The sequence below is a fragment of the Callithrix jacchus genome, chromosome 1 (assembly GCF_049354715.1).
Source record: "Callithrix jacchus isolate 240 chromosome 1, calJac240_pri, whole genome shotgun sequence".
NCBI lineage: Eukaryota > Metazoa > Chordata > Mammalia > Primates > Cebidae > Callithrix > Callithrix jacchus.
The window spans coordinates 62854081-62869090 of NC_133502.1; the positions used below are offsets into that span (position 1 = coordinate 62854081).

Here is a 15010-nt window from a genome sequence, read left to right on the forward strand (position 1 = left end):
TGATTTCCCAAATTACCTTTAACCAGGCCAGTCTAAACGTTGCAAATATAGTCCAGTTTGCTGTGCTGAATCTTGACTGAAATATCAGTATGTGTGTATAGACATATATGTACTGCTGGTACTTTATTACAGATACTCATTTAATCCTCAGAGGTGGTACAAACCAATCCTGATGGAACATCTCAAGTTAAGATTTCAAGGTCCTAGTTTGACTCCGAATGGAAGTAAAGACGTGACAGCTGCCGTTTAGTCAGCACATGGAAAATGTTTTCTTTTTGTTTTCTGGCTGCAAAAACTTGTGTTTTTACACCTCCTCTTCTACCACCACCACAAATAACCATGATACTAAAAAAGTAGATATACTAAGAATAATCACTTAACCCCATCAAGTTTATTTCTTATATCAGATTTTATTATACTGAAATACAAGCTACATTTTTACAAAATAGAAATTCTTTGGGTGGATTGACTTATTTCTGGATAAGCTAAATATGCTGATTTGTTTTATGAACATGTATTTTATAAAAATGGTCACAATATATTTTTGAAGTTGATTTATTGAGGGAGTCGGAGGGAGTTGACAAAAGTCTACATGCATAGACAGTCCTAAAAGTATATCTCAAACATGAAGATGTAAATTTGAGAGTTAATGATACAAATTGCAGCAAAAACATTTTACAGGCAGAGAGTGTTTTGGTGTTTATAAAAGAAAGCTGAAGTCCTTCTTAAGGGCTTTTGTACATATATGCATGCTCATATACTATATGCATATATAGGTGTGCTTCATTTTGAGAAAGTCCAATATAATTCTAGCATTAAATGTACAAAACAGGTTTGTGTTGACTGACTGAAGAACTCACCACAGGTTTTACTTCAACTGCCTACATTCAAAAGTATTCAATTTACAATTTTTAGGTACTTACTGTGTAAGTAAGTACATCTATACATAAATACTTTTATGCATATATAATCTAAACATAGCAAATAGCTGAAGCTATTTTCTAAGGTGTTTGGCTTAGTGAACCTTTTTTTACATCTTAATAGTTTTAAAATCAATTATATAGGAGTCAGTCTTTATTAGGGTGTATGTTATCACAAAGGGATAAAAATCAGTAATGGGACTGGAAATAGTATACCCACTAAGTTATATTAAGTCATTGGTTGAAAACACCAAATTATTCAAAACCATCTGTTTTAAGAGATACACCCCACTTTAAATTCCCTCTTAGTAATTTACAGATGTTGTGTTTTGTATTCCTCTTCTCACCTTTGTGCCTGCTCCTTTGCAAAAATTCTCTTCACACCAAATTCTTAAAACTCAATCAGAACCATAGAAAATCCAACCCCTTTTCTCTCTTCTGCACATGACTACAAAAATTCTAATAGTAACAAGATAGTTTGAAAGAAATACCTCTATATACTTTTTACTAGCATTGTATTTGCAAACTTACTTGAAATCACTTTTTTTAAAAAGCAGGATCTCTATGGCTTCCTGTCCTTCCGGGTTCCTTCTAAGGTACAAATTATTTAATTGCTAAGAATTTTATTTTCAGTTGTCTATATTTCATCAGCCTAATTAGCCATCTTTTATACTAAATTTGCTGTATGCTAAGTCGAAGACCTATCATAAACTAGAGCAAAAACTTTTTCTTAGGAGGACTAATGCTGTTAAAGGCAAGTGGTTTCGTTTCAATTAAAACTCTATTCCTGCCTGTTGTTACTGAGTTAACTCTAAAAAATTAAGTAGTAAAAAATATCTCCATGGGATGTGCCCTACCACAAACTACTCTGCCTATTCAACCAGCACCATAATTTTTAACATTCACTTAGCACCTATGTGTAATTAAACAGGCATCATCTGAGAACAATCCAGTTGCTAAATAGTATCTCATTATTAATTAGTATATGCCATGGCTCTATTTCTCTGCTCAGTTCTAGTAATATTTTAGCAGCGACAAAATAGTGTCTAGCCCAAATATTTTCATTTTGCTTCACTTTGATTGAAACAAACATTTGATTTTCTTTCATCATGTGCTGTCACACAGTGACATGGATTCAATAACTTAATCATAATGACCCCCAAGGTTCTAATCAAAGAAGAAAAAAAGGATCGGCTAGCATCTCTCATCTACCTTTTAATTTCTACGTTGAGAGAGAAACAAAACCTTCAAAGGAGCAAGCTCCCAAGTAGCTTTTCCTCTTCTTTAAACTTTATTGGAAATAAGGCATTAGAGGTGATTAGTGCTAATCTCACTTCCGTTTTCTTTACTCGTTGACATCACTGTATTCTACATGCAGTCCTCCAGGTCACCTGCTTCAAAACCATCAGTTCCTTAAAAACAAAGATTTACTGGATCCTCTACCAAAGGTACGAATTCAAAATCTCTGGAGTAATGAAGGTCTACATTTTTAAAAACAAGCTTCCCAGGTGAGGGTTACTCACCAATAAGCTTAAAAATGATTACCCTATATATTATACAAAATATCTGCCCAATATTAATTTTAGCTGTCTGAAGGTCAGCAGAGGATTAGGGTAAATCAGCTAAGCATAGTGGCTCATGTCTGCAATCCCAGCACTTTGGGAAGCGAAAGGCAAGAGGATTACTTGAGGTCAGGAGTTAAGAGAGCAGCCTGGGCAACAGAGCAAGACCCTGTCTCTACAAAAAAAGTAAAAAAAAAAAAAATATATATATATATATATATATATATATATATATATTTTAAATTAGCTTAGTGTACTAGTAGTGTAGTCCCAGCTACTTGGGAGGCTGAGGCAGGAGCATCACTTGATTCCAAGAGTTGGAGATTACAGTGAGCTATAACTGAGCTGTGTGCCTGGACAACAGAGCAAGATCCTGCCTCAAAAAAAAAAAAAAAAAAAACTAGGATAAATAGATTTTAAGAGAGAGTCTATACCAATTATCTAAGTGAGTTACACTAAAAACCTGTTATGAAGAAAAGAGTATATGAGATGACGGCACTCTGGAAAAAGTGTATTTATAAAACCAAAGATTTGGACTTCATATTATTTAAGATCCATTCCAGCCCTAAAATCCTGACTTAATTTTTGTCTCCTCATATTGACAGGGGATGGAATGCAAATATGTTTGCATTCCAGAGAATAAGAAGTTCCAAAGTTACCTCTAGTCTTGGCAGATGGCCCATAAAAACATGATCTGTTGATCTGACTTTAACAACTCTAAAATAAAATCCTATGCTATGCGTATTCCTAAGTCCCTGCTCACAGCCGGTCATTCTTCAATCTTGCCTTGGTACTTATTCTGCTGTAATTGTATTTATATGCCAGAACAAGAAATAGTTTGGCTAAACCAAGATTAAACAAACATTTGCTATTACCTATATACTTTAATGTGTTAAGGAAGAAAAGGGCAGAAATAAGTTAAGTATTCAGACTGAAGGTTTCCAATATGCTCATTAAGTCATATATCGTAACTCAAATTCACATCAATACCATCAAGGTATTCAGAATAAAACAGCACTGCAATCCTTGTTAGATGTATAAATTTGTCTCCTTTCTAAAATCAAGTGCTCACATTTATAGTAATTCCAGTGACTGAAAAAAAAAAGAAAACGTGTACTGATACAGCTACACTTTTAAAAAATGATGTACCTTCTAATTTAAAGTGTCAATTTCACATATTTTTCCCCCTATTTCCTAAGTGCAATAAAATGACAGTGAAGAAATAAAAACAAACATTACCCCTCAAGGACAAAAAGCATGCAAGAGTTGGTATTGGACTCCCTAAGGGCAAAACTGGGCTTTGGGGATTCCAGAAAACAAAATGGTAAAATGCCTTCAAAATGCTGAGGAAACATTCTTTTCAACGTCAATTTGTACAGCCAACCAAACTATCACTCAATGTATGCTCAAGTATAAAGATAAGATAAAGACAATTTCACTCCCGTAAGAGATCAGGTATACACAACCTGCCCCTGCCAATCCACCTAGATGCTTACTTTGAAAGCTACTGGAGGATAAGCTTCAGCAAAATGAAAGCAGAAACAGAATGGTGAGGGAAAGTATACCCAGATTACTGCAGAGATTGAGATTTTGGGGGTTGGGAGAATGGTTGCTAAAAAAAATTTTCCACAGTTGCCTGAGGATTGGGGTGGAGGGGAGAGCAGAAGACTAACGCTTTTTATTGTAAACCCTTTAGTACTATTTCTTTATATGTACATAGCTATTAAAATTTAAAAAAAATTAAATGACAACTGGTAACATTTTGAAAACAGAGAACAGGATTTCAAATTAAGCTGGGACAAACCCTGGCCCAAGCCACCACCTTACTCTTATTACCTGCAAGGCCCTACATGACCTCTGTCCTCCCCTTTCCCCTTTCACTTAATCAATTAACTCCACTCCATGCTCACAGTGCTCAAGCTACACAGCCTCCTCAGCTTGCCACAAACACATCAGGAACATTCCTGCATTGGGGTCTTCACATGTGGCATTCCTGTGGCTTGGTGAGCTTTCTCTAGAAACTGCACTGCTTACTCCTTCACTTCCTTCAAGTCTGTATTCAAATATCACTTGCTTAGTCAGTTGATCACCTGTATCAAATTTTAACTGCCTACTGTACTCTTCTGTTAACATCATTTAACATAAATTTTGCTTCTTCCCCCCACCACAAGCTAAGCTCCATGGAGAGAGGGAACTTTGTTTACCTATTCCCTAGTTCAGTGTCTGACACACATTTGGCAATCAATGAGTATTTGCTGAGTGAATAAATGAATGAGTGGATGTCATGAACCAAGTTCTTTTTCAGTTACCTATATCATTCTATTACATACCTTAAAGTAAAAGCTCACTCAAAGGAAAAGTATATACCTTTTGACAGCAAAGACTTCAAGGGCCTCAAGGGTGTTAATACTGTTTAAAAATAAAGTATATAACCCTCATCAAAGAGGGTTTTCTACTATCCAGTATCTCAAAATTTCTTTGGGGATTCCAGAAAACAAAATGGACTGGTAAGCAATTCAAACTTTTGTCTCCAAAGACTGGTCTGCTTATAAATTGACTCACTGTTGGTTTACCGATTGCTCCATATGTTCAAGCCTAATTCCATGCCTGTCTTTTAAGATGTGGCTTCCCCTGTACTCTACCCAAGACACTTGGGCTCAAGATTTTTTATGAAAGGAGGGCCAACATAGTTAGAAACTAAACTTCAGTGCATTCAATTCAAAACAAACAAACAAAAACTGCTGGGCACAGTGGCTGATACCTAAAACTCTTTGAGAGGCCAAGGTGGGAGGATTGCTTGAGCCCAGGAGATGGAGGCTGCAGTGAGCTGTGACTGTGCCACTACATTCCAGCCTGGGCAAAGAGGAAGACCTTATCTCAAAATAAATAAATAAATAAGGAAATAAAAACCAGGATGCCCCTCCACAGTATCTCAAAATTAAGTAGCAAAACAAGAAGTATTTGGACAAAATCCCACTGGTTTTTATTAGTTACATAACTGTTACTACCTCTAAAAATGTAGGTAAAATTTGCTCTCATGGCTGTGGCTTAAAAACACACTTAAAAATTACAATCCTGTCAGAAACACTGGTGCATGCCTATAGTCTCAGCTACTTAGGAGGCAGAGGCAAGAAGATCACTTGAGCCCTGGGCTTTGAGGCTATGATGCACAATTATCACACCTGTGAACAGCCACTGCACTCCAGCCGGAGCAACATAGCAAAACCCCATCTTTTGGAAAACAAATTGCTATTCTATTTACATTGACAAATGAATGATAAACTTTAAGGGCTTGATACTTTTTAAAAACCCCAATTTAAAAAACTATAGTTTAGGATGAAGTAACTTCCAGTATCTGAGTACATACCACGTGAAAGGCACAGTGCTATGTATCAAAGATCCAAAGCTTAAGTAACACTAACTGACCAAAACACACAAGGTAAAACAAACACAGCTGCAATTAACCCTAAAACATGTGACACCACTAGAGGTGTCATAACAGAGGCATAAACAAGGTGCCTCCACATCACAACTAGAGTTGCAATGCATTTCAGTAGAGGGCATGGTGCAGGGAATCTCATAAGAGTACTGATATTCTAATTGAGGTCTCACAGAATGAATGTAAGAAAATAAGGGCATCTGTGTAGTGGGAAGACCATGAGCAAATCCATCCAATTTCGAGAGCCTAGTCTATAGGTACCAGGTGTTACACATACAAAGATGGAAGCCAGTCCCCACCTCCCAAGAAGCTCAGTCACATGGGGGAAGAAATGAATCAACTGTAATGTACTAATCTGACAAACAAGGAATAGATCAGCACTCTCAAGCATGCTCATGACCCACTGCGGTTTTGGTATGACTCCATCAAAGGATCCAATGATGTTTCAGCCATAAGCAAATAACCCAATCCAATGCCACAAATGTCAGTAACAGAGCAGCAAAAGATGAGACAGCTTTCCTGGAGGTAGTATACAAACTCAGTTTTGACACATTAGTAGGAAACTGGAGATGCCCAGGAGGGGCAGAAGGAGGAATGAAAACACATGACATATTCAGATACAGCAGAAATCTGAACACTAAAAACAAAGAATATGCAACAGAAATTCTAAGTGCCCTTTACAGAAAAAGTCTGACTATGCCTAGAAGATTCTTGTGTGGCTGGGAGCTTTAGTACACAGCAAAGCAGTGACAAGAGATGAGGCTGAAAATTTTGGCTGGGGTTGAATTCTGAAAATTCTTGAATAGCAGGTAAATGGCAGACTCACTCTCCTTTAAAGAATTCCAACACTCAACAGGACTGAGGTGGAAAAATAAATCAAGGACTTTATATTTAAGCAGCATTTATTGATCACATAATTTGAGTTAGGACTTAAGTTGTTAAATCCTCACAATCCTGAGGGTTAATTATCATCCAGTGTTATAAATAAGAAAAAAGTTGAGATAAGTCACTTGCCTTCAAAACACAATTATGAAAGTATCAGAACTGGGAGTGTAAGAGTCTGGATTTGTAAGTTACTACTTCCATTACAAAACAGCTGTCTCTGTGGTAAAGTGTAATATTTTTTAAGTCAACTGTTCTGCAATAGCAAAATAATGATAATAAAGTCAAGGAAATGCATTCAATTTCTTAAGCATGTTTCACGCCCACTGGATATATATCCTTAGCCTAAGCTCATTACTTATGAATGTGTTCACTTTTAGTCAATTCAAGCCACAGGAAAAGTTTAGAGAACAGATAATCAGTAAAAAGTGGTAGTTGTGGGGAGAACTCCCAGCTGAGTATGAGCCCATATTAATATCCATACAGTTATATCTGTTCCACACTGATCCATTTGGGGCAAGAAGAATGAGACTGATGAACTGACTCTTATAGAAACATCTATCAGCTTCTTTTCACTGATGGAAATAACAAGACAATTTGTGGTTTATAAACAACGTGATTTTATACCCTCTATTTTTTTTTAACAAATCCTAATAGTCTTTTACCTTCTGTTTTGAGCTTTGAAATTAAAATGAAAATCAGAGAACTTCTGAAGGAAGTCCCTTAACATTCTACATATAGTTTATATTTTCTGCCACTTTATAAAGTGCTGCCAAAAATAATTACGTAAAATTATTAAAATTAAAAACTTTTCATAAACTCTTATGCTCTCCAAAGTACAGATTTTATAAATTACACTAACAATTGTTAACTAGCTGATATACTTTTCCTTTGAGAGAATTCCAAATCTTGAAGACTGAACTTAAAATACAAAAAAGCTTCTCTAGGATTTACACCTTCCAGCCTGAGATCATCTGACATTATCTGTAACATGAAGCACTGCTCTCTGCACTTCACACACATGGATACATAATTCTAAAACCCTCAGACCAAATATGTTTATGAATTCAGAATTTTGGATTTTAGAAGATAATGCAATATAGACCATTTATAGTTCTCCTTTACCCATAGTTTTGCTTTCCACAATTTCAGTGACCCATAGTCAACTGTTGTCCAAATTTTCACATAAATTTCACTACAGTATATTGTATTATTCTTTTATGATTAATATCTTAACTGTACCTAATTTATAAACTTTATCATAGGCATATATGTATAGGAAAAAACGTACTATATACAGTATTCAGTATTATTTATAAAAAAATAAATAATAATTGTTTATTATTTAGGTTTTGGGGGTCTTAGAATGTAACTGCCACAGATAACGGGCAACTGCTGTATTCTGTAACAATTTAGGCAGGATCAGTGCTAGCATTCTATAATTAAACATACTAATATTTCTGCAGCAAAATGTGACTATTCATATCATAAATTCATGTCGGGTTTTATGCCACTTGTCATACAGATGGACAAAAAACAAAATATTTTGAGCCTTTTGGATTAAGAAGTAATTGTAGAGTTATATAAATTCATTCAACTCATAAGTGAGCATGAGGCACGAGGTGGATTCTTTGTATCATCTCCTTTATATAGACGCAAAACTGAGGTGCAGAGACATTAAGTACCTATGCATTGTCACATACCTAGTAAGCAATGTAGCCAGGATGATCCCAAACAGGATGGCTTCAGAGTCCATGCATCTAACCTCTAAGCATACTGTCTTTTCATGTACTTAACAAAAGGATCAAATATGTATTAACAGCATGTGCAATTGTTTATTATTTAGAGCTTTGGTGGATGCACTGTAGCATATGGTTTTTTAAATTTATTTTTATTTTTTTATTGCATTTTAGGTTTTGGGGTACATGTGCAGAACATGCAAGATAGTTGCATAGGTATACACGTGGCAGTGTGATTTGCTGCCTTCCTCCCTTTCACCCACATCTGGCATTTCTCCCCATGCTAACATATGGTTTTTTTAAAAAACTGTATATAGGCATTAAGGACTGTTTTCTTAACTCCTTCTAATAAACTAAAAATCACCTGTAGGTAAATAGTAGTGTTTTTGAAACATCTTTTTGTATAAGTGAATTCTTTAATTATAGGAAAAAATAAAGCCAGTGATATAGGTAGAAGTCTTGATGAAAAAATAAGAAAAAAATCCAAATGTGAAGGCACGGCATGCATTTAAAAGACTCCAGACAAGCCAATATTAAAAAAATAAATAAATAAATGTGTATATATATATAACGCTAACATGGTTAGAAAAAAGGAAGTAACCTGAATCATTCAAATTTTATGGAGAAATCAGTGATACACAAATCCTAACATGTCTCTAGGAATAAAATCTTGAAACAATCTCAGCATTTGTACAATGGAACTGGTATGAGAGCTCCCAAACTAAAGGAAAAAAAGAATTTCATTGGCATCATGTGCCAGTCTTCTTACACCTGCAATAGTTGTTAGAAGTATACTGTTTCTCTGTAACGATCTGATTTGAGAAAAACAGCACTCTCTCAAAAATCAGACTTCTTTGAATTACTTTCTGTATGAGGCAAGAGATTTGGATTCCTTATAAGCTTTCCTTCTTAAGAAAGTGAGGATCTCTAGGAATGTATCTTCCCAGCTCATATATAAGAATTAGTTCTTGGACAGGCGCAGTTGCTCACGCTTGTAATCCCAGCACTTTGGGAAGCTGAGGCAGGTGGATCACAAGATCAGGAATTTGAGACCAGCCTGACCAACATGGTGAAACCCCGTCTCTACTAAAAATACAAAAATTAGCCAGGCATGGTGGCACTCACCTGTAATCTCAGCTACTCAGGAGGCTGAGGCAGAAGAATCGCTTGAACCCAGGAGGCAGAGGTTACAGTGAGCTAAGATCATGCCACTGCACTACAGCCTGGTTAACAGAGTGAGACTCTGCCTCAAACAAACAAACAAAAAAAAAGAGTTAGTTATTTAACTTGCATATTCTCTGCTTCATTTCCAGTCAGCTGATTTGGTAATAAAAATCATTTATTCCACACTTAGCTTACTGACCTGATCACAGGGTTGCAGTTGCCAAAAGCATGGGTAATGGAGTCTGACAGGCCTGGGTTACATCCCAGCTCAATTACTTACTAGTAGAGTGACTTGGGCAAAGAATTTCACTTTGACCCCATCTTTCTGATTTGCAATAATGGGATGCTATTGAGGGGCTATTAAAAATGAGACAGTGACACCCAGTCCATAAGAAACACTAGTACACAGTAACTACCACTATTTGCAGTAATGGGTTAGCACTGTATATGATTTTAGCTGATTTGGAGGGACAAATTTACTAAGGTAGGAAGTGAGGCTAAGAGATAAATTAATCTCAGAAACAAATCACAGGGATGGCTCCAAATAGTAACATTTGTAGGTAAATCATTATCTTCCCCACAAGTTTCCAAAATAAAACCTCTTGGTACGTGTAAAATGATCTTACAATTTTAAAAATGCACAGACGGAGAAAGGGGAAACCAGACCAAAAGAGATGATCTCTTTTATTTAAAACTACATATGACCCTTCCCTGCACAGAAATCAGCATTTTGTCCTTTTAGCTTTTGTCTACCTCAAGATGTACTTCCTTACAGCAAGTTACAAAGGGTAAGTGGCTCTAGTAACTAACAAAAACAAACATACCACCTAGAAACCTTCTACCTATTTTTGGAAATGTCAGTAAAGCTACAAATTCAGAGAGATGCACACCAATATGAACAGGAAAGATTCCAAAGAAATCTAATTGGCATTAGACTGATTAGATGGTAATTTGCAATTTTGCTCTGGGTCAGTGATATATCTCAGAGATCAGTAAATTAATATGTAGGAAAAGTGGGAAAGAATAGCCAAAAAATATTTAAGTACTGAACTAAATTAAAATTTCTATCTAAATTATTCATAATACCACAGTGGTATAGCTCTATTTTAAATATTTACTTGAAGTTCATGGTTGGGTGTGGTGGCTCACTCCTGTAATCCCAGCACTTTGGGATGCTAAGGCAGGCAGGTTAACTTGAGCCCAGGAGTTCAAAACCATTCGGGCACATGGTGAAATCCCATTTCTACAAAACAAAACAAAAATTAACCTGGTATGGTGGTGTATGCCTATAGTCCCAGCTATGTAGGAGGCTGAGATGGGAGAAATCATTTGAGCCTGAAAGGTGAAGGCTACTGTAATGAAAATGTGGGCCAGGCACAATGGCTTACACCTATAATCCCAGCAATTTGGGAAGCTGAGCCAATAGGATTACTTGAGCCCAGTAAGTAATCCTGTAGGAGTTGGAACCTATGGTGAGCCATGATTGCACCACTGCAGTCCAGCCTGGGTGACAGAGTAAGACTGGGTCTCTAAAAAAATTTTTTTAAAAAAGGAATGAATATGTTTTTAAAAACTAGAGTTACTAAGGCAAAGCATCCCCTTCTCCATTCTATTTCATTTGATTCCCTATAAAGAGAAAAAGTGTCAAGTGAAGTGCTAAAGACTCAGTTTGAAAGTTGGCAATCAACTCTGAATAGGTATTTAGATGTAAGATAGGAAATTATCAAAATTGACCTTGATGTTCCAAACTTGTGGTATAGATAATCTAAAGAGATTACAGAGTTCAAAGAAGCAGATTATTCTGTTCAAGATTCTTTGAAGACAGTGGGGTAATTCTGGAAAGTCATCATGGTGCAAATTATTATTATGGAAATCAGAAGAGATGAAGTCCCCAAGACCAAGACAGACACATATTCCAAGATGAATCTTAAAATGGAAAGGAAACACTAAGAGGAAAAAAAAATACACATTCTGAAGTAACAGAAGGCTAATTAGAGTCCTAAGAAAACCAAAATTTGAGAAATGAAAATTGGGTCTAGAAACAAAGATGAAACAATTAATGGCTACATTGAGATAGCAGAGGATAAGGATAGAGTTAAGGGGCTCTTAATCAGAATAAAGTTTCTTGTTTTAACTTTCTAGAGGCTTACAACCTTCCATTATCTAGAATGACTAAACAAAGCAGTACTTTAGAGTGGGATTCTTGGGCAGCAAGCTAGCCTACGTTTCAAAATTCCCTTGACCTATAAATCTAATGCATTTGACCAGGTGTGTTTTATAATGCTTTCAGTCATATGTTTTACAAATTCCCCTTAGATCAGCAAAATTCCAAATCCCACAACACTCAGCAAATCTAGCCAATAGGTAAGCATATTCTAGATAATACATCCTTTAAAAACAACCAAAAATAGTCATAGATTTTTATTTTATTTATTTACTTTTTTGAGACAGAGTCTCACTCTGTTGCCCAGCCTGGAGTGCAGTGGCATGATCTTGGCTCACTGCAACCTCTGCCTCCCAGGTTCAAGCAATTCCCCCTGCCTGTAGTGGGATTACAGGTGCCCACCACTATGTGTGGCTAATTTTTGTATTTTTAGTAGAGACGGGGTTTCACTATGTTGGCCAGGCTGGTCTTGAACTCCTGACCTCAGGTGATCTGCCTACCTTGGCCTCCCAAAGTGCTGGTATTACAAGCATGAGCTACTGCACCTGTTCAAAAACAGCTATTTTAATAGTGTCATTTTTAAGAAAGAAAAAGTTATTAAGTGGCAAAAATATGCTTCTTTATTTAAAATCATGGCCCTTTAATTACAACTCTAAGACTCTATGGATTAGCTATAAAGGAACTAAGAAAGGCCTAAACCTGTTGAAGATTATGAAGGTTGGCAATGATGGAAAACTTGCTAGAGCTAAGGATTCTTGTCTCTGGTGTAGTGCTGTACGTCCTCAACTATGCCTCTGAAACAATAGTCTTCCTCTTCATCTTAGGATTAATGGTACTGAGAAAATTTAACATACAGAATACAGAAGTCACTATCCTATTTCCCTAAGGAGAAAACTAGAAATCCATCCAAGCAAAAACTTAATTTTGTCTTTTCCTTCAGTGTTCAAGAACAAAAAAAGTATCTAGTAGCTCTAAATGGGCAGAAGGACAAGTGAAAACTCCAGAATGCTTCAACAAGCTAAAACAACAGGTTTGGGCACTATCTGGTATCACCCTACTGGAACTTTCCTTATTAACTCCCCTACATTCCACAACAAAGACTGGAAGGAAGGAGCTGAATTCCTACTGTTTTGGAAGCTGAAATGATGGCCCATTTGCCTCCCACTCCTGCTCTGAGGGTACAGAGTAGTGCCTTGCCATATAAATGTTAGTGACACCTAACAGAGCTGAGACCAACCTCTGGGGTATTACAGTTGAGAAAATTACGGTGAGAAAATAAAGTCAGATCTATAGGTCATCTGTAGCCTATACTTTGTAACAGCTTAGACTGTAAACAATTTTAATCACAGAACAATTTTCCTGTCTCAAAAGTGTATTTATAATGAGTTCAGCATTCAATCTTTCCACACTTCCTTCATGAATGTTAATTTTTTCCCTGCTACGTTTATAAGCTCTTTGCAGTTAACAATCATGTCTTTTACTTTCTGTATTCTCATGATATCTATATATTCTAGGCATTGAGTAAATACTAAACATATATACATTAATTTAGTCTCACAGTAGTTACCATAAACCATGAAACCAAAGTAATCATGGAGACATGACAACAGAGATTTTCTAATAAAGAAAAGACATACCAAAAAAACCCCACCAATGCTATAATTTCAGGAATTCTACTGTGGTGAAAGAAGCAAGTGGAATTGGGCTTTCCTAGAACCTTCTTTGCACCACCTTCACAGATTATCCTTGGTATAATTAAATTTGCATTGTGTTAAACTTAGATCTACGATTTATACAGAAAGTTGCAAGGTAAGAACCAAAATATCTCTGCAATTAAAATCACAGATTCTTCCCATTAAAAGAACTAAATGGGAATTCCCTGTGATAATTTCTCAAAGTTCACGTTAAAAACTTAAGAAAAAGGTAAATAAACCAAACATCTTCATAGAAAAATTGTATTTACAACTCCATTCAAAAGCAGTTTTTCAAAGCAAACACATTGTAACACTGAAGGTGAAAAATCTATGCTCACCCAAAGCTGCCAGGTCTAATAACTTACTGACAGAATACTACATCAAAAATAAGGCAATAACCCAAAATATAGCATTAAAGATTTCTCTATCCCCACAACTAGAGAGAATGAATCTAACTAGGAGCAAATGATACGCTTCATTCAGTTTCACTGTGTCTGAAATCCTTAAGGACAGATGTGATAAAATGTGATCTTCATTCTTCATTAGACTTGAACACTTAAAGGAAAATAATTTCTAAAGCACAAAGAGGTAAAGAGGTATAATCTTTCAAAAAGATATTCAGTGTTCAAAATTCAAGAATGCAATATCAATTCACAATGGGCATTAGGTGAATTATACACAATACAGTAGAGTAAATTAATTTATTTAGTACTTTTTCCATTCCATATCATCAGGAGGATTGATTTCAACTTTCCTTTTACCTACATCAGACCAGTTGGTACTCAAAACTGTACCACCAGACTCCATCTGCAATGAAAAATAAAAATACATTAATTCCCGGGCCATATAATCAAAATAGAATATTTTTCTAAAAATGTTCCAAGAACAGAGCCCCAAATATTGGCTACTATATATAGCTGAATATAAACTCCATGCAATACATGTGTTATACATAATAGATTACACACAGATAAAATATATAGCTCAATATAAACTCAAACCAGTATTTTTTTATCTTAGGCATTCCAGAGGTTAACAAGTTCCATAAAAATCTGAAAAGGAAATTCTAAAGTAGTCAGGGAGGTGCACCATATCTTCCTTTGTTAATCAGCATAGACATGTATGAGGAAAAACTACCTTCAAATGAAATATTAACTCCCAAAGACAATGATTACTGTAATCTCTTTTGCTTAAAACTGTAAAGACCAGTCAAAATAATCTCTTTCTACATCAGCTGAAGAGATTAAGGAGCTCCACTTTGTGCTGTCTTTGTGCCAAACACATGCAAGTTCACTGCGAAAATTTTTAAAAATCAAGACACACATATGCAGGTATAGAAAGTCAGTGTCTCAGTGAAGAATTGGTTATTTATTTACCATCTACTGAATCTACCACCCACCAAGCATATTCATTAATATATTAAAAAAAAAAACTTCTGGACTTCCT

At 35.8% G+C, this 15010-nt stretch overlaps 1 protein-coding gene across 4 annotated transcripts in view; it reads right to left on the reverse strand.

The window, feature by feature from the left end:
- Positions 1–390: 390 nt before the first annotated feature.
- SUGT1 (SGT1 assembly cochaperone of MIS12 kinetochore complex) overlaps positions 391–15010 on the reverse strand; it is a 51895-nt gene continuing 37275 nt past the window's right edge. For all 4 annotated transcript variants that reach the window (XM_035296998.3, XM_017971137.4, XM_054252693.2 and 1 more), the window contains one exon: positions 391–14371. In XM_035296998.3, the coding sequence (XP_035152889.3) occupies positions 14270–14371 (102 nt within the window). In that variant the 3' untranslated portion in view covers positions 391–14269. The remainder of the gene's footprint in view (positions 14372–15010) is intronic.